This window comes from Amaranthus tricolor, chromosome 8 (assembly GCF_026212465.1).
Source record: "Amaranthus tricolor cultivar Red isolate AtriRed21 chromosome 8, ASM2621246v1, whole genome shotgun sequence".
NCBI lineage: Eukaryota > Viridiplantae > Streptophyta > Magnoliopsida > Caryophyllales > Amaranthaceae > Amaranthus > Amaranthus tricolor.
This window is the reverse complement of record NC_080054.1, coordinates 20,989,460-21,014,437: the sequence shown is the minus strand read 5'-3', so window position 1 is coordinate 21,014,437 and position 24,978 is coordinate 20,989,460. Positions and strand designations below refer to the sequence as shown.

General features: G+C 34.4%; 1 protein-coding gene across 1 annotated transcript; it reads left to right on the top strand.

Annotated features, from left to right (window-relative positions):
- The first annotated feature begins 882 nt into the window (after positions 1 to 882).
- LOC130820774 (uncharacterized) lies at positions 883 to 7,840 on the top strand. The gene is made up of 4 exons (XM_057686284.1): positions 883 to 1,440; positions 5,717 to 6,508; positions 7,085 to 7,132; positions 7,215 to 7,840. The coding sequence occupies exons 1-4, from the start codon at positions 1,261 to 1,263 to the stop codon at positions 7,509 to 7,511; spliced, it is 1,317 nt and encodes a 438-aa protein (XP_057542267.1). The 5' UTR covers positions 883 to 1,260; the 3' UTR covers positions 7,512 to 7,840.
- The last annotated feature ends 17,138 nt before the right edge of the window (positions 7,841 to 24,978 follow it).

The following is a 24,978-nucleotide window of genomic DNA, read 5'->3' as shown; positions in this document are numbered from 1 at the left end:
AAGATAACCAAGGCCAAACAATACTCCAAATGTTTCTAAACATTGCGTTATCGATCAAACAAAAGCAACAATGTCGAAAGTAACAAAACAACAGTATATCATAGGTGATATTTGAGAGCTTTACAATACAGTGTACACTGTAAGAATTCAAGAAATCATATGCTCAGCAACATATATACAAACTGAATGTAGCCTACAATACAGTGTATACTGTAAGAATTCAAGAAATCGAATGCTTAACAAACAACAGTATAACCAACAAACAACAGTATATCATGGTCTTTGCCCTAAAAGATTCACCAAAAAAAAATTCATCCTTAGCCCTAAAATGTCAAAAATAACAAAATAAAAAGAAAAAGTTATACCTTTACGCAATCCAAGTTTACCCTAGATCAATTAAGAAATCTCCAATTGTAAAGAAGGAGATAGTTGAGAGCTTTGAGGGCTTTTAATAGAGGGAATGACGATTTTGAAGTTATGAAATTTTGGGAAAATGAAATGAGGAAAATGACTGTTTGAATTTAGAACGCGAAAGGACTGTTGTTACTAATAGTGGGCGAATGCTGACTAGTGAAATTTCATTAAACAAATTTGACCGCTTTTAATTTCAGCGGCCCATTGATTTCTTGACTTATTCGTCCGCTATTATTATCAACGAACTTATCCTGACCACAACTTCGCATAAAAACTGTTTACTTTGAGAAATACTTTTAAAAATTAATTGTTATTGAATTTTATTTATATTCTTTTGCTTATATATTTTAAATTTTCAAATTATAAAACCTAAAATTTTAAGAATAATGGTCGAATCCAAGAAGATTTGAGTAAAATCCTGAACCTATAATTCTATCCATTTTCATTTTATATTAAAAAGCAAGAAAATATTTTTTGAGTATTGATTTTGATATCTCAAATTCCAGAATGGAATGAAAGAAAGAAGAAAATGAAAGAAAAAGAAAGAAAAAGAGAGAAAAGCGGAAGAAGTCTTGTATGGGAGGCCACATATATTTACAGCAAATCAATTTTCTCTGTCTTTTCTCATTCTCTCTCTCTTTCCCAAAAATCATATGAAACACATTATATGCAAATTACCATTTCAATTCATCTACAAAGCCAACTTTTTGAATCATACCCGAATTAATTCAAATCAAATCAAGCTCAAAAATCATTTTCATTCTTTATTTTTAATCCAAAATCATTAAAAGGTGTTACCTTTAATAGAAAAATCAACCAATTTTGAGTTAAAAATAAGAAAAGATAATGTCTTGTTCATCATCTTCTGGATCAGATGAAGAAGAGGAGTTTGAATCATATAGAAAAGGAGGTTATCATGCAGTTAGAGTGGGTGATTCTTTCAATGGTGGACGTTACATTGCTCAAAGGAAATTGGGTTGGGGACAATTTTCAACTGTTTGGCTTGCATATGATACTATTAAGTCTGTATGTTTCTTTCCCTGATCTGAATTTTGATACTTTTGAGGATTTTTTCGGTATTTTTGTTTGATCTGGATCATTCTATAAGATTCTTGGATTGTTTTTTGTTTAAGAATTAATTAGATGGGTTGTCTTTATTTTGGTTAGATTGTCTTTATTTTGTGTTTTATCTGCCTTTTATAGTAATTGATCCTTGTGTTTGTAGTTATGTTAATAAATGATATGGGTGCTATAAAGTTGGATCAATGGTAAATGGAGCTTTTAAATTGGAGATTGTACTCAAGATCATATGCTTGTTTAGTTGTTTTATCCAGGGAAAGAGTAACCTTTGAATTGCTTAATTATAATTTCCCACCTTTTTGTTTCTTTGTCTTTTAGGGATTTCATTATAGATCAAAATGACCCTTTCATCTGTAAAGACTTAAGGCATGTTTGGTATGAGGCTCTTAGGCTCACTTGACTCATTCCATCACTTAGTATTTGTTATGAGAATGGGTTAACCTAATCCCTTTCATAAGGATAATGGATATCTTCATACTGTTACCACTCATTTCTCGTTAGAAACCCATTCCCTTTCTTTGGTTCTCTCTTTTTATATCATTCCCTTACATCTCTTTATAGTTTTTACCAAACAGTAAATAATGATAACATTTAACATTCTCCTAATCTCGCTTTATGCATTCCCTTTCCGTTACAATTTTATTTTGTCACCAGATACCGCTTAATAAGTTTATGATCTATGAACCATTTTTTGTTTCAAATGTTTGGGGTTATGTATGATGTAAGTGATTGATCACTAGGTAGTTGATAAACTGTTTGTTGTGGATGGTACGTAAATGTATGTTGAAGGAATAAGAGGTTAGAGAAGTAAGGATGAGTGTTATAGGATGCTTAATTTGTTTACTTTATCTATGTGTCATTTTATTGAAACTTGTTGTTGATCCTCGACAACAAGGACATATTTTGTCTAAGATGTCTACTATGAAGCTTCTGACTTTTTGGAAGTTTCCTTTTTGAGACTTGATTAGCAAGGTTTAATTTAGTGTACTATGAGAAATTTATAAGCTTGTCATCAATAGAAAAGTTGTTTTGGATCAGGCAAATCCAAACATACTAGGATGAACCCTTTCTTCTTACTGGTTTGATCTTTTTGTGACATATAAAGGAACCGTGCATTCTTAGTCCTTTAATTATGTCTAAGCAAGGTATGTATGTAGTTGGATCTTATAGACATGAACGATGACAATTGAGTTTGAAGAATTTGTGGTAGCAGTAGTGAAGACCAATTAATGTCCATTCTTGATACAACTGAAGATCTATAGTTCGTCGTTTATGCATTATAATTATTTATATAATTAAATGTTCTATTAAATTATGTGAACTTATTAATAGAGTATAAAGCTGGACATGTTCAATCAAGGTTCAATCGGAAATGACTTTGCTATTATAACTTAAAGGGTAAAGTTTTGTATCTGTGTACATTAGAGCCAGCCAAAAATAGGAGCTTCTCGGTGGCATTGGGTAATGGAAATGGAGGAGTGAAGAACTTTGTTCACTCTATTGCTGAATACCTTGTTGACATATAAGTTGTTTAATTCGAGTATTCTAGTTTTTTTAGGAGTAGCGAGACTTGTAGAGTTTAATAGTTTTCAATTATGATCTTTGTTGAAATTTCAGAACTAGTTCTGCTCTCACAACCAAAAGAAAAAATTTTACTAAATAGACTTTCTAGTTTAATATTCCTTAGTTGTTTGGGGGAAAGATTGCTTACACTTGGACTTCTCTAAACATTTTGCATTACATGATCATATCAGCTATTGAATTGTACTTGCTACGAGGGAGATAAATTGTGTTTGACTTATACTTCTAAAAATTTCTTAGGTTGGAAATTCTATTCTTAGAAGCTTTTGGGACCTAAACTGATACTAGTTGGTTTTATTGAACCATTGAATGTTGCTAAGGTATGATTCATGAATGCAAATTTAGCTCTTTAGTTGTTTCTTCTATCCTAGTTTTACCAGGATTTGACCTTTTCTAGTACTTTGACCTAATTGCCAACTTTTTTAGCATGTGCTCATCTTTAAAATCTTTGTAAGAATCTAACAAAAATTTGGTGATAATGTTGTTAAGTTTTTGTACCTCTAGTCAAGAAGGCCAAATTCTTCCATTTGCCGTCCACACTAGATCTTGTGCACTAGATTTGAACCAAAATCTTATGAAAAATTGATACAAGAAAATACTGACCGGGAAGGAAGAAAGAAGAAAAAGGGAAGAAGAAAAAACTTAATGTTATATTTTCATAAAAGATGGTTGCCGGTTGATGAGATGTAAAAAATCTTGTTTTTATATAATTAGATTTCATACAAACCTTTATTTGGCTCAACCCACATTTTTTTTTTGTTTTAGAAATGAAATGTGACGTGTGTAATCTCATATATGCAAGCTCAGTGTTATATAATTTGCAACTCCATTCAATTTTTGAATTCGTGACTCACTCAAAATGACTATAAAATAGCCCATAACCGACCATTATTCGCTTGTTGGGATTTGCGATTCTCAAAAAATTAGCGAATCACGTGACACTATGCAAGCTACATTTTCTTTTTTATATTTTCTTTCTTTTGTTTTTGTTTTTCTGTTTTCCTTTTCTTTTTTCTTTCTGCTCTTTTCTTCTCTTTTCTTTTTTAAAAGACCTTTCTTCATTTCTTTTCAACTACTTACATTCATAGTTGTAAATTTTAATACCAAAATCATACTTGCTGTTCCGAAGTCACCATTGGTAATAAACTGCGATTATGTTCCTGTTCAACGTCCCGGATCGTATTGCGTTCAGGGAAACAATGATAGGGACGACAAATGGAAAAAGGTAATGGAGGTGACTCATAGAATTTCCCTTTAAATATGTGAAAATAAGCCTAAATGAGCTTTTTCCCCTGCAAGAATATTTTGGAATTGCCCTTTCTAATTTATTTTGGCAATTGATTTGTGATAAATGATCCTATGTTGATATTTAATGTCATATGATGCTTTTTATTCCCTCGCTGGCAAGGGTTTCTTGGTTTTGTTTTTAATAACTTGGTTAATCAACACTCCAAGTACTAGTGCTTGTACATAAACATGCCAATAAATGTCTATGAATTTTGTGTTAGGCTTGAATTGAACAAATAGACAACCATTTGTCTTGGGTTTTTATGGATTCAGGGCTAGATGTGGAATTTGAAATCGTGGTGATTGATATTAAAGATGGAGGTAGAACTAGCAGCCTTTGACTATAAAGCAAAAAAAATGTACGATTTGATTTGAAAAACTTTTCGTTGTACGGGTTTTCATGACTAACGAGTGTGATTTTTGTGAAGACCTACAATATTGTGCAATCGAAAGAAATTGCTACTAGAGGAACTTGTCACAAAGCGTACGGATTGACAACTATTTTAGAATGAACTTGTTGAAATCCAATTAGCAGAAAAGGTTGTGCAGGATGTTAAAAAAGTCATTGATCAGTGGAATAACTTATTAGTGCTTGCTTCCCCTTTTACTTTGTACTCTTGTATGATAGCGAAATTGTATGAGAGAAGGATATTGAAATCCTATTCAACTACTTTTTATATTGATCATTGTCGATGGTGCCAAAGATCCATAATTATTTGGTTTTGGATTATAATGAACTATGATGAAATAACTTATTAAATCTAATGCACTTCTTGTATGTGAAGTTGCTGAGAATTTGCTGTCAAGGGTCAATCAGAAACAACCTTTTTGTTTTTACAATTTAGTGGTTGCGTACATCCGACTCCCAAATGCTACCTAGATGGGAGTCACTGAATGGAATTGGAATAATGAAATAAGTGTGGTAATAGATTTTATATTACGGTCTCTTTACCTTTTTCTCATTATCTTTTACATATGAACCAGGAGAAGGAAGACACAGAGTTTATAGTCTGCCTGGTTAAATTCCTGTCATCACTAATGTTACTCGGTTAGGTTTCAAATTTAAACATCTTTCTAAGTTTCCCCCACATATACTGTTGGACTCAAAACAAACAAGAGTATCTTTTTTTTTTTTTTTTTTTTTTTGTATTCTAACAAAAATTAGAGGCAGACAACTTTATAGACCAGTTTTTGCTGCTTTTTTGGAAATATTTGAAACATTAAGAAGTTTTCATTCTGTAATTTGTTTCAGAATATCCATCTTTTTTTTTTGTTACTTAATCTAAACCTCTTGTTGGATTTTACTTACAAGATGTATTCTTTATATGTTTTATGGTGCTTGTGGTTGTACCAGAGTTTTGTGGCTTTGAAGATTCAGAAAAGTGCTCAGCAGTTCGCTCAGGCTGCTCTTCATGAAATTGAAATCCTCTCCGCGATTGCTGAAGGTGAACAATCACATTCCAAGTGCGTCGTTCGATTGATAGACCACTTCAAGCATACAGGCCCAAATGGACAGCACCTGTGCATGGTTCTCGAGTTTCTTGGGGATAGCTTGCTTCGTTTAATTAGATACAACCGTCACAATGGTCTGGATTTGAATAAAGTTAGGGAAATTTGCAGATGCGTTTTGATAGGATTGGATTATTTACATCAAGAACTTAATATAATCCACACTGACCTAAAGCCCGAAAACATTCTTCTCAATTCTCCCATTGATCCCGCCAAAGATCCCGTCAAATCTGGATTTACCCCAATTCTTGAAAGGCCTGAAGGAGGAACGAATAACGGTGGAGGAGTATCTATGAGTTTGATTGAGAAAAAGCTTAAGAGAAGGGCAAGAATGGCAGTTGCCCGTATATCTGAGAGGCGGGCCTCCATGGGCGTTACACAAAACCCGAAACCCAAAAGATCTCTGGAGGGGATTGATATGAAATGCAAAGTTGTAGACTTTGGCAATGCGTGTAGGGCCGATCAACAATTCATGGAAGAAATACAGACAAGGCAATATAGAGCTCCGGAAGTTATTATTCGTTCGGGCTATACTGTGTCTGCTGACATGTGGTCATTTGGTTGCACAGCGTTTGAGCTTGCTACTGGAGACATGTTGTTTGCTCCTAAAGGAGGCCAAGGATTTACGGACGATGAGGTAGATTTTTGTCATTATATTACAAATGGTGTTCTTTTTAGTTAATAATTCTGTCTAACACTTGATTTAACGCCTTTAGTAAGCATGCTTGTGTGGTGAATTGGTGATGATTCTGATAATCTAAAAAACGAAAATTTTTTTTTCGTCTCATTCACATCTTATAATCTATTAAACCAAATTATAGGGGGTTTAACAGATGAGACCCTTTGTAATATTAGGTCTAACACTAGAATTTGTGGGATTTGTTGTTAAAAGTGGAACGAAAAATCGATGGTGGGTAAAGGGACAGTTTTTAGATGATGTTTAAGCAAAGAGGGATAAAACGATTGATATATGAAGCTGTTTTCAGGACACGACAAAATGAAAAGTTCATTAGGTTTCAGTAAAGATATTTGCCTATCGAGTTAAATTTTTTTGTTCATTACCGAGATGATACGACAATGCTTTTTCCTGCTTCACTCTTGCACTTGCACTTGCACTTTGGTCATCCGCTGATGTGATATGATTCTGAAAGATGTATAAATAATATACATACGGAATTTTGATCATTTTTTTTCCGTATGTCATGTATTTCAGGATCATCTTGCCCTGATGATGGAGCTTTTGGGAAAAATTCCTAAAAAGGTGAGTAAACATTAATTCTTCCAAATTTCCGTTCCCGGATAGGTTTCCTGACTTGCAGTTCTCCTATTGCTTGCTTGAGCAGATAGCTAATGGAGGAGCGCGTTCCAAAGACTTCTTTGACAGATATGGGGACCTAAAGAGGATCAGAAGACTCAAATTCTGGTCACTCGATCGACTACTAGTTGAGAAGTACAAGTTCTCCGAAGATGATGCCCGTGATTTTGCTGATTTTTTACACCCCATCCTAGACTTTGCTCCAGAGAAGCGACCTACTGCCGAGCAATGCCTGCAGCACCCTTGGCTTAACCTTAATCTGACTTCTAACGATAGTTCTACCGATAAAAACTTGGCTACTGGGATAAATAAACTTAAAATTTAGGCACATTTCTCTAAGAGAAGATCACATATACTGTATTTTCATCTCTTGTACTTCTTGCACAGTGAAGTTACCCCATGATTTTTGGTTTTGGCTTGCCTTTGGCCTCCAATAAGGTTACATTTATCTCTATACCGGTATCCTCCTTCCTTCCGTCCCTCTTTTTTTTTTTTCCGTGGTCGTCGTAATATTTTTTTAAACCTGATGTAATATAGTGATTTCGAACTTTTTGAGTGCGGAAACGACACAATAGCGAGGATTTTGGTCACAGTTTCTAGTTTTAAATAATGTATATCGAGTGTTAAATGAATGTGGAAAAATGTTATCGCTCTCTATTGATTGTCATGATTTTTGTTTTTCATTCTTGATGGCTTGATGCAAATATGCAACAATTAATCAAAAGGGCTTTTACAAGTATTTTTTGTCATTTTTCTACCTTTGTGCTTTTATTACACTCCAATAAGCTTTGGTTAGTGTAAGTGAGTGAAATGAGTCTCTGGATGAGATGGTGATTAAGATTATGATTGTCAATTTTAGAAATTTGTTTGATGTGGTGATTCATATCTCAACCTTGATGTTCATAAAGTGTATTGAGGATGTGGAACATTGAAGATATATGTTGACAAAGGTAATATGTGAGATCAGTCTAGCTCCATAAATGAAGTGAAAATCCGACCAAGAGGAGTCGCTCGACTGAGTCGAGCAACTCTGTAATTTTGGTTTGTTGGCTTGTGCGTGCAATCGTCTTCAATTTATTACAAATCTATTTTTTTCCCATTATATTGTAAAGCCTTTGTACATCATTAAAGGTAGATGAAGGAGAGTTTATTTGATCATTCAATTGGGGAATCTATAGAGTTAAGACCAAAAATATACTTAGCGTTCTAGAGAGAAGAAATTGGGGATTTTTCAATTTCTTCATAGGTACAAGCTTAGGGAGTTCTCCAAGAGTTAGAATTATTCTTTGTAACCAACAAACTCTAAATCAATAAGGTTAACTTCCAATTGTTCTTGGGTGGGTGTTGTAATCTAATACCAAATTGGTTTTAGGATTTTTCCATCTACCAAATTATGTGTTTCTTTATCTTTTTGCAATCCTTTATTTCATTATTTGTTAAGATTCTTCATCTTTATTTTGCAATAGCTCTAACAAATTGGTATCAAGAGCCAAGATTGAAATCTTTAGAAAGTTTGGGTTATAGTAAATTAGGTTATTTTGATGATTTATAGATTGGTTTTTTGTAGTCATGGGTTTTACAAAGTTTAAAATAGAGAATTTTCTTATAGATACTCAAAATGAGGGCTATCTTGGTGCAAAATGGTTAGAGAAGGCAATGTTAGCAAGGTCAAAGAAATCTTCATCCATGCCCATTGAAGAATTTGAAGAAATCAATGGACACAAAGGCTCTTAAAATGATACAACTTAGTCCATGAAATGAAGTGTTTAAAGAGCTGCCCAAGGAGGAGACAATGATGGGATTATGGTTTAAGCTAGAATCCTTATACATGACAAAGTTGGTGATAAATCGATTGTTGTTGAAGAGCAAGCTCCATGATGTTAGACTTGAGGAAGGTAATACTCTCAAAATCTTATCTTGATGAATTTGATTCTACTGTTATGAATTTGAGCAATCTTAATGTTAGTTTACATGAGAATCTTGCTACAAAATTGTGGTGTTCTTTGCCAAAAGATAGCAAGCATTTTAGGGAGACGGAGGTTATTACTCTTACGGAGGCTAAGAGTGCCTTGTAACAAAGAGAGTTACTTGGGAAACAATTAACTAAGAATAATGACTTGACACAAAGGAGAGGCCCTTGTTGTTTAGGAAGATCCAAGGGTAATTCTGGTGGAAATAAATCCAATCATGCAAAGTCCAAGTCTTGACTAGGCATAAGAATATTGTGTGATATGATTGCCAAAAGAAATTCCATGTTAAAAAAAATATGCCACGAGAAGTAAGGACAAATGATCATTATACTTGATTCAGGGTGTTCATACCACATAACTCCTAATAGTTATTGGTTTTCCACATATGATAGTATTTAATGGGGAGTTGTGCTTATGGTAAACAATCTTCATGTGAGGTTATGGGTATTGGGTCTATTGAAATCCATATTTTTGATGGTACTGTGCGTACTTTGTTTAATATTAAGCATGCATGTTTCCGATATGAAGAAAAATTTGATGTCCTCGGGTACTTTTGAATTTTTGATGGTAATGTGTGTAGATGTACTCTTGAAAAGGGTGCTCTTGGAGTTGCTTTGGGTTCTCAAGTGGTCATGAAAGGTAAGAAGATTGAATCACAATATGAGCTCACCGGGTCTACTATTGAGGGTTCCGTATCTAGCGTTAGTTCTTCAATAAAAGAGGCTAATCATACATAATTATGGCATTCAAGGTTGGGGCACATGAGTGAGAGGGGTTTGTCCGAGCTATCCAATAGAGGTCTTTTAGGTAATCAAGTTACGGATTCTATGGAGTTTTGTAAGCATTGTTTGCTTGGTAAACAAAAGAGGGTTAGCTTCCAGGCGGCCATGCATAGAACGAAGTTGAAACTTGATTACATTCATTCGGATTTGTGGGATCCTTTTAAGGGTTTTTTCCAAAAGAGACTCTAGATATATGCTTACAATCATTAATGATTACGCTAGAAAAGTATGGCTATTCTTCTTGAAGCGTAGGGATGAGATCTTTGGGGAATTCAAAGAATAGAAGACAATGAATGAGAAGCAAACCGAAAAGTAAGTGAGGAGGTTGAGAACGGATAACGGGCTTAAGTTTGTAAAAGCAGCGTTCACAACTTTTGTAAGAACCTTGGTATTGTTCGTCACAGGACTTATGCAAGTAGACCTCAACAAAATGAGGTGGCAAAAAGAATAAATAGGACTCTACTAGAAAATGCTCGATGTATTCCTTTAAATGCTGAGTTAAGTAAGGGGTTTTGGACCGAAGTGGTCAAGATGACGGCTTATTTGGCGAATAGATCACCTAACCCCGCTCTTGGGTTGAAGATGGTAGAAGAGGCATGGTCAGGTTCACTAGTTGACTATTTTAAAATTGTAATCTTTGGTTTACCTGATTATGCATATGTAAATGATGGGAAGTTGGAGCCTTGTCCCAAGAAGTGTGTTTTCTTAGTTTACAAAAAGGTTTAGAATATAAGATCCTAGCACATTAAGAGTACTCATCACAAGCCGAAATGTAACTTTCAACGAGTCTGTGTTTCTTCATGATGAGAGCTCAAAGGAAGTTTCCAAGGTAGAGATAGAGAAGGATAGCGGAGGTGAAGTGCGATAATGGTGTTACACCTCAAGTAGGTGGAGATGTTCCTTTCTCTTCAACCTCTAGAAAATTCACTATTCCTAGGAAGGACACATCGCCAATAGTGCAAATTACAAACATTACACAAGGGAGACCTAAGAGACAAGTGAAAGAAGTGTGTGCAGGTTCTTTGTTGTATCCTTTGCTATATGTTGATGATATGCTTGTGATAGTAAAAGACATTGTTGAAGTGAAGTAGGTGAAAGAGGATGTTAAAGGGAGAGTTTGATATTAAAGATTTAGAGGTTGCAAAGAAGACTCTCGATATGGAAATCATTAGAGATCGAGAAAACCGGATTTTTATGCTTATCCCAAGCAATGAACATTGAATGGATTTTGATGAAATTTTACATCATCTCTGCTCCTATAGCATTGTAAATGAAGCGATCTAAGATGGATTGTCCTAAGTCTAAAGAGGAAAATAATTGCAAGGCATCAATCCATATGCTAATGCAGTGGGGAGCATAATGTATGTTATGGTTTCTACTCGACCGAGCATTGTTCAAGCCGTTAGCGTTGTCAGTAGATATATATGGAAAATCCGGATAAGGCTCATTGGTTTGTGGTAAATTAGATCCTTATGTATTTGCGAGGTACATTTAGCACATGTATTAAGTATTGGGGAATGATGATGGCTTGTATGGTTATGTGGATTTCGATTATGGTGGAGATCTTGATGAGAAAAAGTCATCTTCAGAATATGTGTTTTGTCTTGAAAGGTCCGCTCTAAGTTGGTGATCTACATTGTAAAGGGGGTAGTAGGTCAATCTACTACCTAGGTCGAGTACATGACAATAACAAAGGGTTTTAAAGAAGCCTAACGGCTAGGAGCTTTTGTTGGTGAATTGAAGGTCTACATTGAATCTAAAATCTTATTATAGGAGGACAAAGCACATCAATGTGAATTTCCATTACATTAGAGACACCATTGAAAAACGGAAAGGTGGTCTTGGGTAAGGTTCATACAAGCAACAATCAGCCTGACTTGTTGACTAAGCCATTAGCTACCTTAAATTTTGAGCATCGCTCAAACTTAATTGGGTAATATTCATGTAGGGCATATTTCCTTTCAAGGGAGATGCATCGCTAATGAGGTGGTTACTTTCTTGATTTGATGGGTATTAGATGTACCTCTGTTAGACCATCTCATTTTAATAAATTGTTTAGAGTGGAAACAAATGCTTCTAAAGATGGTATTGGTGCAGTCCTCATGCAAGAACGCCATCTCATTGCTTACATTAGCAGATCTTTAGGTCCTAGATGGAAGAAACTATCCACCGATAAGAAAGAGCTATTAGCACTAGTGTTTGTTGTACAAAAGTGGAAAAGACAGTTATCAAGAGCTCATTTTATGGGGAAAATTAATCAAAAGAACCTTCAACGGCTCCTTAAATAAGCGATCTTTACACTTTTTCAACGACTATGGCTCACTAAACTTATGGTATTTCAATTCGAGATCCAATACAAGAAAGGCAAAGAAAAAACAGGTGCTAATGCTCTTTTAAGAGTGCATGTGCTAAAATATTGTTCATGAAAATTTGTGTAGTATCTTGCAATTTAATGGCAAATATTTAGCTCAACTATTCCTCTGATGCTTATCCACAAATCATTATTTTCAAATTATAACAAAACAATCTTGTACCTCAATTTCAGTGAAAAGAAAAGTTAGATGGAGTTAACCCTGAGCTCATAAAAGCTATCATATATCTTGGTACCATTTAACACATAAAAATGGCCATTCAGGAAGAGACATCACAGTCAGAAAGGTGAAGACTTTGTTATATTGGAAAGGCATGACTAGAGATACTAGGCAGTTTGTAAGAAACTGTTCTATTTACCAAGTTACCAAATTTGAAATTATTGTATCTTCTGGCTTATTAAGACCCTTGGTCATTCCTAATAAAGTATGGTTGGATGTCTCCATGAATTTTATCATTGGTTTTCTAAAATCCCAGGGCATACTATTGTAGTTGTTGTAGACACATTCAGTTTATTCCTTTTTCGCACCCTTATAATACAATCCAAGTTGCTTAACTTTACCTATAAAATGTTGGAAAAATTGCCCACAATAATCCCACTTTTGATTAAACCTAAATAATCCCAACATTGGTATCACTTACCCAAGAATATTGATTATCTAATCTTTACCAGTTGTTAGGTGATAAATTGACCTTTACTTTCTTCTTTCTTATACCTTTTGCTTCCTCTAGTTTTCCTCTATGTTTTCTTTCTTCTTCAACCTCTGGTTTTTTCTCATTCACCTCTATTGCTGTAAAATTGACCTCCCCTCCCATTATTTCTTGTATTTGTTTTCTAATTTTTTCCTAATTTGTTCAAATGAACACAAATTTTTCTTCTCGTTCTTCTTCTTCTTCTCATTCTAGGGCAAGGACATCTCCAAGATGCGAACACTAAGTAACTGCAAAACCCCATACAACCGCTTAACAATATAGGCATCAAAGGTTGAAATCTAATCAAAGTAAACATGTAATAGTCCGGGTTAATGTGAACCGAATATCATACAAATATGAATTTCGGTTACATGTCGGACATTTAAGTTAAATCGTTTCTAAGATCGATGACGTTCTAGTGATAAAGAAATAAGTAATTCAAAGAAAATGATTGAGATAAATCAATGGAAGTGTAACACCCCAAGGTTTTAATGACGTAATTATTTAATATTTTAATAACAATTAAAGATTTTACAGTTATATTTAATTATTTTTGAATTAGTTTTAATAAATTTCTTTCATATACGAATTTAAACATTAACATACTTATATTAAAAATAAATTTGCGATTACTAAAAATAAAGTGGTTGAATCGAAATCATTTTATTTATTAGAACTTGTGAGCACACATAAGTGAGCTTTCTTTGTTGGGCACTTCAAGAAGGTAATCTAGAAATAAATAAATAAATAAATGAATAAAATAAAAAGAGGTGTTAGGGTTTTAAGTAGTAAACACCCATTACTCCCTCATTTTCAAACAAAAGCAAGTTAGCACACCTTACTCTCCTTCTCCCTCACTACCTGCGTGCCACCATCAACACCACCAGACCACGCCTCCCCGTAACCGGCAGCAGCAGCCCGACGTCCACCCTCCACAAGCAGTAGGCGGCTGCAACCATCCGTACTCCTCCCTTCTGGCGGCAGCAACAACTACGTTTCCCTCCCAACAGCAGCAAGCTGCCGTGACGCCAAGGCAGCAGCAGCACCACACAGCTTTCCTCCGCCATTTTTGTGCTCCACACCACCACAATAACCACCTATACCCTGATCATTTTCTAGTTTCCCCATTTTAAGCCATCTCTTCTCTTTTCTCTAATTAATTTCTAGTTTTTATTTGGAGTTTTATTAAGTGTATTGAGTTTGATGTTGGTTTTGTGATAAGTTCATTGAATCTTTTTGTGGGTAAGAGTTTGATGGATGAATTAGACATATTTATGATTTAGGGTTTGAAGTATGATTAGAAATTATGGGTTGTGTGTTGATTGTGTGTTAATTTCTTTGAATCTTACTATGAGTAATAATTAAAGGTGTTATCTTTGAAATTAGAAATGCTGTGGGCTTTCATATTACATTTTGGTGGTGTATTAGTTTTATTGATTCTTGCTATGAATAATGGTTAAAAGTGTTATCTTTGAACATGAAATGACTAGGGTTTGAATTTAGAGATGAAATCACTAATAATGTGTGTTTATGCTATATTTTGGGTGTGTGATGATTGATTAAATAACCTTAAAAGTTTTTTTAAGACTAAGTCGATTGGTTATTATTGTGATAATTAGTAATGGTGATGATTTTAGTTGACTATGAAAGTGATTTTGGTTGTTAAATTGGGAATTATAGTTGCTAATTGTGTGGTTTGATTATTGTGAATTACAAGTGCTCATATTAGGTTGTTATTGAAGTTATAATGCATAATTTTAGTAAGGCCATGGGAATAATATCAACTTATTGTAGACTTGCGGTGATACTCGATTGTAGTCTTCCTAGCTCTGGAGAATGTAGTGAAAGATGTCGCGATCCGACCGCTTTAAGAATTGTCATCATGTCATATTAGTGTTATATTTAACATTGTGAGACTTAAGTGTGAATGGTTGTTTTATTTTAAGATAATGTGAATCGTTATAACTCAAAGTTAAATGATGTAAGGAAACAATTCACATAATCCTTTTATTCTGTTGTTGATAGAAAGACTTGTGTTATTGTTGAATTAACGATTATAATTGGTGTTGAATGAGTTGGGTACATGCTAGAAATAATTGAAAACTTATCGTGAATGGATGATAGTGGTTACTTTAGCTTTTAGCTGGTATGACAAAGTAGATAAGTGGACTTATTGGTTCAACTCCTAACTTATATAGGCGCTCAATTCATAAGAGGAAGGTAGAACTCTAGTTGGGTGACTTTTGTGATTTTTGGTTGTGCAGTGACGCTTACAGGTACTGTAACAGGCTCAAATTTTTTAATCTTAATCTTCCGATTAATTATTCCGAAATTTCTTTTCGAATTCCTAATCCTTTGGTTATCTAATTCAAATCACCTTTAATTCCTAAACCTTATTCCGATTTTTGTAATTTCTTCCAAATATTAAACTTAAAAATATATTTATAATCTTAAATTTCTTTATAAGCACTAAAATATTATTTTATTATTTTATACTATGAAAAGTAAAATTTTAATATTATATTTACGGTTTTATTAAAACATTACGTTTCAATTTCGTTTCCTTAAACTAACTTTAATACTTATCATTTTAACTTTACAACTTTGATTTAATTATTTTATACCTAAAAATTAACTATATTTTTCTTATTAACTTTAAGTATAGTTTTAACTAAAATTTTCTAAGTAAACTATCATATTTTCATAATCAAACCTTAATCATACTTTCCCATTAATCTAAAACATTTCACTAGCATAAACTAGAACAAAAACTTGATGAATCAATATCCTTTCTACATCAATCCATAACGTTTATCACTTACACAAGCTATCACCATTTCCTTACACAAGTTAACCTTCTTCTACACTCCAAATTCTTACACATCCACTTACACACTCCAATTCTTACACATCCACTTACACACTCCAACTCTTACACATCCACTTACACACTCCAACTCTTACACATTCACTTACACACTCTAAATCACTTACACAAGTTAACCTTCTTTTTCATACAATCTTATGAACTAAAAAGTTGCCCAAAACCCATTATAAATACCTCTCCTTAGCCATGAGATCACTTACACCCCCATCATCAAATCTTTCTACCATTCTTTCTTATATCTTCACTTCATTAACATCTTACTAACTTTATACCCTTTTTATTTGTTGAAGAATCAAATGAAGATGGAGCTTGATCTTATCACTTCTTAAGCCAATAATCATCAACTTTTAAAAAGTCAAGTATTATCTTTTGGAGCTTGGATATCATTTTCTTTTGGGTAAATGAAGATCTACTTCTTTGAAGCTTGGAGCCTTGAAGACTTTCTCTTTTGGAGCTTATTTCTTTAAAGTTCTTATTTTCCTATTATTATTCTCTTACTTGGTTTAGCACCACCTTCGGAGGAAAATGGTACACATTTTCTTAACTCTCTCGTTATGTGATATTTATTTATGGTTACTCGATAATATAAAAGCATGATCAACATGATTTTATTTTAGTCATTTAAACTTTATATGGTAATATTAAAGTCATATCCAGTTTAGTGATATTTTCGTCAAAACAATAATACTTTTGGGACATTCGAAAAAAAAAGTCATATATATGGAAATTTTTGATTAATATGATAATATATATATATGAATTTTATTAGTTAAATAAACTTATGTGTTTAAAATGATTCCATATCATCTTGGTGTTTTGATAAATTTTTAATCGGTTTATTGGTAAAATAGTCAAACAAATTTGTTAAAATGCTTAGCATTGTTTTTCTTGCAAACTCATTTCATATAGATTTTGGACCCTTAATAACTTGTCGGATTATGTTATTTTTATAGTGATGATAGATCTGTTTTACTATTTTACTGGTTATTTGATAAAATATGTTATTAAGTACTTAGAAATATTACCCTTGACTGTTATGATTATTTATGACATAATAATGACTTAGTTTAGCCTCAGGATTTTTAGTATAGCTACGAAAATTTGTTATTTAATTAATATTAATTTATTAGATACTAGTAATTTGTTTCTATTAAAAGGGTAGAATTGTCAAATTTTTGACTAGTGGAAGTTTGACTTATAAGAAGGTAAACTATTTCGGTTTAGAGTCTTGTTTGATATTGCATGATATTGATTGTATGACTCTGATAGTAAGGTAACGTCGAACCATGGACCGGCATGTAAAATCCCGGCGTCCGTGTTAGCCGGCACGTAAAATGCGGTGTCAGATAGGGGGTCCGAGAAAAACCCATCCTGTGAAGTCTCGAGCATAACAGTATTGAGAGGAGTGACGACTCCCACCACAGTTAGGGTTTAGGACTACGGTCCTCACCTAACCAGACCCTTACATATATTAGTTGTCACTATTTTTATGATCTTGTGATGTGCTATGATGGTAAAGCTATGAGGCTTAATTGAACTTGATTAAATAAGCATTAAGGTTACCAAGTATTTAGTAGCAGTAATGAACTTCTGCAAGCATTGAGAATGTAACTTAATGGCTTAGTAAAGGTCAATAATGAGTAATAACCTTCTATATTGTGCTTGATGATTATTCTGTAAGCATGATTTAACTATCGCATCATAAGCTTGTTGAGAAAATTGTACTCGGCTTTATCGCTGACCGATATAATCGGCTGTCATCCATATTATGGATGACAGTATTTTGCAGGAAAATTTAGCTCAGGTTTCGATCCAGGCCGCAACTTTAATTATTCTATCGAGGACTTAGCTTCAATGATTTTACTTGATGACTATATTGTACTTATGTTTTTTTTATCGTATTTAATTAAACCTAATTTTATATTTTCTCAGTTGTAAGATATATATATATATATATATATATATATATATATATATATATATATATATATATATATATATATATATATATATATATATATATATATATATATATATATATATATATATATATATATATATATATATATATATATATATATATATATATATATATATATATATATATATATATATATATATATATTTACTTATGTTTGAACAATTTTAGTTTAAATGATTTTTAGCAGTTCGGCATTTTACACTTCCGCATTATTTATCTTAAGTATAATTATTAATGTTAAATATGTATCGAGAGTGCCGCTCCTGCTACACGTGGTATCAGAGCTAAAGTTACTCGAATCTTGGAATTTTAGTTCCATGTGAAAGGCTCGATAGCTGACTAAAAAAAAAATAATTAAAAAAAAAAGAAAAAAGAAAAGAATTTCAAATGATTTTCAAAACAAGTCTTCCTAAAAATTCTATTTGTTTTCTATGTGCTTATGTGACTATATGTAAAATTACGTGCCAGATTAATTAAGTTAATGTGAAAGTCAGTCACATGTTTAAAAAAAATTTTTTAGGTAAGAAATGGCGTAACTTCATCTGATCACGAAGCTAGAGTTCGAGAGCTAGAAGCACAACTAGCTCGGATGGAAAGGACAAATGAGCGACTGATCACCCTCATGGAGAATCAGGCTCAAGAGGCCAATGACGACGGGAAATACTTTAAGAATATGGCATATCATCGTCCGCCGCAATACGACGGAGAAGCTAATCCGGTTCGCTTCGAGAATTGGCTCGCAGAGATGGAGAAACTTTTAGAGGTCATTAATTGTCCAGCGCACCTAAAAGTAAAGCTGGCTTCCTTCTACCTATCTGGTCCAGCAGAGTTATGGTGGCGTTCTATCAAGGCCACTATGACTGATACCTTTTGGGATGATTTCCTTATAACTCTTCGTCAACAATTCTATCCGCCATCACTCCAACGGAAAAAGGAGAATGAGTTCTTACATCTTCGTCAGGGTCTTATGACCGTGATTGAGTACAGTTGTAAGTTCAATGAGCTGTCTCGATTTGCTTCTGACATTGTAAGCAAAGAAAGTGTTCGTGCATCCCGCTTCTTTGAGGGTCTTAATCTTAAGATCCAAAAGGGGATTGGTAAGTATTCTGACTTCCGAGATCTCTACGATCGAGCGCTTGAGTATGAGAGGATCCTTGACAAGGAGGACAACACCAACAAAAGAAAATTTGGTGGAGCCAACAACAACAGGAACAAGAGGCCAACCAATTGGGATCGCAAGCCGTTCCAACCAACAACTTCAACAAGAGTCACAGTTTGGAAGTGTCGCTTATGTGGTAAGGATCACCGAGGTCGTTCATGCACTGGGAAGATCATCTGCTTCAAATGCAAAAAGGAGGGTCATGTTTCCACTAACTGCCGAGAAGGGATCCAGTTGGGAGCTAGTAGTACTGGTAATTATGGAGCTCCTAGTTCTTCAGGAAATGTTCAGAGTATTGCAGCTAGGAGGACTGTCGGTTTGCACGCTATTAGCAACCATGTAGACAATCTTCATCAGGCGTTTGAGGGTAAGGTCATTTCTAGTCACTTTGTCGTAGGAGACTCTTTGGCTCATATTCTTTTTGATTCAGGAGCTGACCGATCTTTTATCTCTTCTTCTTTCCTTCATAAATCCTCTATCTCTCTTGAACCTCAAAAATTTAATCTCCAAATTCTATTACCTGACGGTTCACCATTCCTATGTGACCGTATCTTTCCTAATTTCCCTCTTAAGATTTCGGACAACCATCTACCTGCCGATTTAATAGTGTTTGAGTTGGGTACATATGATATTATTTTGGGGATGGACTGGTTGGGACGTCATCATGCGGAGATTTTGTGTAAAGAGAAGATCGTTCGGGTTAAGGCTCCAGGTGGAGAATGTTTGATTAGGAAGAATTCTGTGTTTCCCATTCAAACCATTTCTGCAGTTCAAGCCATTGAGATGATTAAACATGGAGATAAGGGATATTTGTGTTTTATTGCTAGTAGTGAGGAGAAAATCAAGTTAAGTCTTGAGGAAACCCCAATTGTTTGTGATTACCCTGATGTTTTCCCTGAGGATCTACCTGGTTTACCTCCAAGGAGAGAGGTTGACTTTCATATAGATCTAATTCCTGATGCTACCCCTATTTCTAGGACTCCGTACCGTTTTGCTCCAGCTGTGTTAGCCGAATTGAAAAAGCAATTAGATGAGTTATTGGAGAAAGGTTTTATCCGACCTAGTGTGTCACCCTGGGGAGCCCCTGTTCTGTTTGTGAAGAAGAAGGATGGAACGATGAGATTGTGTATTGATTATAGGGAGATTAATAAGATCACCATTAAGAACCGTTACCCTTTGCCCAGGATAGATGATTTGTTTGATCAGCTAAGAGGTGCTCAGGTGTTCTCGAAGATTGATTTAAGGTCTGGATATCATCAATTGAGGATAGCCAAGGAGGATGTTTCTAAAACAGCATTTCGGACCCGATATGGACATTATGAGTTTTTGGTGATGCCATTTGGGTTAACAAATGCACCTGCAGCATTTATGGATTTGATGCAGAGGTGTCTTCGTCCTTATTTGGATAAATTCGTGGTTGTTTTTATCGATGATATTTTGGTATATTCAAGGAGTAGGGAAGAACATGAAGAACACTTGAGAATGATTCTAGAGCTTTTGAGAAAAGAGAAATTATATGGGAAGTTTAGTAAGTGTGAGTTTTGGCTTGAGGAAATTTCTTTTCTAGGTCATATGGTGTCTAAGGGTGGAATTTCTGTAGATCCTGAGAAGATTAAAGCAATAACGAACTGGCCGATTCCTAGAAATGTGACTGAAGTTCGGAGCTTTTTAGGATTAGCTGGGTACTATAGGAAATATGTTGAAAACTTTTCTAAGGTTGCTCGTCCCATGTTTAAGCTGTTGAAGAAAGGGATACGATTTCAGTGGAATGAGAGGCACACAATTGCTTTCGAGGAATTAAAGAAAAGACTTACTACCGCCCCTGTTTTAGCAATGCCTGATTGTAGCAAGCCATTCGAGGTCTATTGTGATGCTTCATTCGAAGGTTTAGGTTGTGTACTTATGCAAGAAGGAAAGGTCATAGCTTATGCATCGAGGCAGTTAAGGCCACATGAGGTGAATTACCCCGTGCATGACATTGAACTTGCTGCAGTGATCTTTGCTTTGAAGTTGTGGAGACATTATTTGTATGGGTTACCGTGTAAGATCTACACTGATCATCAAAATTTGAGGTATGTTTTCAACCAAAAAGAATTGAACATGCGCCAAAGGTGGTGGCTTGAGGTTATTAAGGATTATGATCTTGAAATTGTGTACCACCCTGGAAAAGCGAATAAGGTAGCTGATGCCTTGAGTAGGAGACCGAGAGTGTCTGTGAATGCCATTATGTCTGTACCATGGGAGTTGTATCGTGAGATGCAGAGTTTGGGATTAGAGATTTGTAGTCGACACGAGGTTGGTCAGTATTTGGGAGCAACGACTATACAACCCACTTTGTTTGATCGTATAATTGAGGCACAACTTGAGGATCCAGAGATTGTTGAGTTGATCTATAGAGTTGAGAAAAATGAGACTGATGCTTTTGAGTTAGGAGAAAGAGGAGAGTTGAGGATGAACGGTAGATTGTGTGTTCCAAATCAATTTGAATTGAAGAATGAGATTCTGAAGGAAGGTCATCAAAGTTTATTTCATTTGCATCCAGGTCGAGATAAGATGATTGAGGAGATAAGAGAGATATTTTGGTGGAAAGGTCTAAGAAAAGATGTCTCTGATTTTGTGTCTAAGTGCCTAGTCTGCCAGAGGGTAAAGTTTGAGAGACAAAAGAGTTCAGGGTTGCTTCAACCCTTGCCTGTCCCAGATTGGAAGTGGGACTCGATTTCTATGGACTTTGTGGTAGGGCTGCCAAGGACCCAGCGAGGGAATGATGTTATTTGGGTCATTGTTGATAGATTGACCAAGGTCGCTAGATTTGTGCCAATGAAGAATACTTGGGGGGCCAAGCAATTAGCAGATGCCTATGTCCGAGAGATTGTCAGACTTCATGGTGTTCCGAGGACTATTGTTTCGGATAGGGATCCGAAGTTTTTATCGAGGTTTTGGGAAAAGTTGCAGGAAGCTTTTGGGAGTAAGTTGTGCTTGAGTACTGCTTTTCATCCTGCGACTGATGGTCAGACTGAGAGAACTATTCAGACTTTAGAGGATCTTTTGAGATGTTGTGTGTTGGACTTTGAGGGTTCTTGGGAAGATAAATTACCGATGGTGGAGTTCGCCTACAACAACAGTTTCCAATCTAGTATTAGGATGGCACCGTATGAAGCTCTTTATGGAAGGAAGTGTCGAGTACCTTTGTGTTGGGATTTGATGGATAGGACCATTCCCGAAGGTCCAGATGTGATTCAAGAATCCATTGATGCGCTGAAGATTGTTCAACAGAACATGAGAGCAGCACAGAGTCGACAAAAGAGTTATGCTGATAATCGTCGAAAGATGTTGCAATTTGAGGTTGGCGACAAGGTTTTCCTAAAGGTTTCACCTACAAGTGGTGTCCTGCGTTTTGGAGTTCGAGGAAAGTTGAGTCCAAAATTTATTGGACCTTTTGAGATCCTAAGGAGAGTCGGGGAAGTTTCTTATGAGTTGGCTTTACCTCCAAGTTTAGCAAAAGTTCATAATGTGTTCCATGTTTCACAGTTGAGGAAGTATGTTCATGATCCGTCTCATGTTCTAGCTCACGAGCCGCTTTTGATTGAAGAGTCTTTGGTGTATGAGTACGACCAATCAGGATCTTAGATACCCGAGTGAAAGAGTTGAGAAATTCGAGGATTCCATTGGTCAAGGTTTTGTGGTCAAACCACGGGGTTGAAGAGGCGACTTAGGAATAAGAGGTCGACATGAGAGAGCGTTATCCTAACCTTTTTGGTAAGTCCTAGTTTCGGGACGAAACTATCTAAAGGGGGAAAGAGTTGTAACAGGCTCAAATTTCTTAATCTTAATCTTCCGATTAATTATTCCGAAATTTCTTTTCGAATTCCTAATCCTTTGGTTATATAATTCAAATCACCTTTAATTCCTAAACCTTATTCCGATTTTTGTAATTTCTTCCAAATATTAAACTTAAAAATATATTTATATTCCTAAATTTCTTTATAAGCACTAAAATATTATTTTATTATTTTATACTACGAAAAGTAAAATTTTAATATTATATTTACGGTTTTATTAAAACGTTACGTTTCAATTTCGTTTCCTTAAACTAACTTTACTACTTATCATTTTAACTTTACAACTTTGATTTAATTATTTTATACCTAAAAATTAACTATATTTTTCTTATTAACTTTAAGTATAGTTTTAACTAAAATTTTCTAAGTAAACTATCATATTTTCATAATCAAACCTTAATCATACTTTCCCATTAATCTAAAACATTTCACTAGCATAAACTAGAACAAAAATTTGATGAATCAATATCCTTTCTACATCAATCCATAACGTTTATCACTTACACAAGCTATCACCATTTCCTTACACAAGTTAACCTTCTTCTACACTCTAAATTCTTACACATCCACTTACACACTCCAATTCTTACACATCCACTTACACACTCCAACTCTTACACATCCACTTACACACTCCAACTCTTACACATTCACTTACACACTCTAAATCACTTACACAAGTTAACCTTCTTTTTCATACAATCTTATGAACTAAAAAGTTGCCCAAAACTCATTATAAATACCTCTCCTTAGCCATGAGATCACTTGCACCCCCATCATCAAATCTTTCTACCATTCTTTCTTATATCTTCACTTCATTAACATCTTACTAACTTTATACCCTTTTTATTTGTTGAAGAATCAAATGAAGATGGAGCTTGATCTTATCACTTCTTAAGCCAATAATCATCAACTTTTAAAAAGTCAAGTATTATCTTTTGGAGCTTGGATATCATTTTCTTTTGGGTAATTGAAGATCTACTTCTTTGAAGCTTGGAGCCTTGAAGACTTTCTCTTTTGGAGCTTATTTCTTTAAAGTTCTTATTTTCCTATTATTATTCTCTTACTTGGTTTAGCACCACCTTCGGAGGAAAATGGTACACATTTTCTTAACTCTCTCGTTATGTGATATTTATTTATGGTTACTCGATAACATAAAAGCATGATCAACATGATTTTATTTTAGTCATTTAAACTTTATATGGTAATATTAAAGTCATATCCAGTTTAGTGATATTTTCGTCAAAACAATAATACTTTTGGGACACTCGAAAAAAAAAGTCATATATATGGAAATTTTTGATTAATATGATAATATATATATATGAATTTTATTAGTTAAATAAACTTATGTGTTTAAAATGATTCCATATCATCTTGGTGTTTTGATAAATTTTTAATCGGTTTATTGGTAAAATAGTCAAACAAATTTGTTAAAATGCTTAGCATTGTTTTTCTTGCAAACTCATTTCATATAGATTTTGGACCCTTAATAACTTGTCGGATTATGTTATTTTTATAGTGATGATAGATCTGTTTTACTATTTTACTGGTTATTTGATAAAATATGTTATTAAGTACTTAGAAATATTACCCTTGACTGTTATGATTATTTATGACATAATAATGACTTAGTTTAGCCTCAGGATTTTTAGTATAGCTACGAAAATTTGTTATTTAATTAATATTAATTTATTAGATACTAGTAATTTGTTTCTATTAAAAGGGTAGAATTGTCAAATTTTTGACTAGTGGAAGTTTGACTTATAAGAAGGTAAACTATTTCGGTTTAGAGTCTTGTTTGATATTGCATGATATTGATTGTATGACTCTGATAGTAAGGTAACGTCGAACCATGGACCGGCATGTAAAATCCCGGCGTCCGTGTTAGCCGGCACGTAAAATGCGGTGTCAGATAGGGGGTCCGAGAAAAACCCATCCTGTGAAGTCTCGAGCATAACAGTATTGAGAGGAGTGACGACTCCCACCACAGTTAGAGTTTAGGACTACGGTCCTCACCTAACCAGACCCTTACATATATTAGTTGTCACTATTTTTATGATCTTGTGATGTGCTATGATGGTAAAGCTATGAGGCTTAATTGAACTTGA

Bases quoted from the DNA above. Each gene is read 5' to 3' on its own strand.
- LOC130820774 (XM_057686284.1), top strand. From the start codon at position 1,261: ATGTCTTGTTCATCATCTTCTGGATCAGATGAAGAAGAGGAGTTTGAA. The intron at 6,509-7,084 runs GTAGATTTTTGT...CATGTATTTCAG, and splicing joins AAGGATTTACGGACGATGAG to GATCATCTTGCCCTGATGAT. The intron at 7,133-7,214 runs GTGAGTAAACAT...TTGCTTGAGCAG, and splicing joins TGGGAAAAATTCCTAAAAAG to ATAGCTAATGGAGGAGCGCG.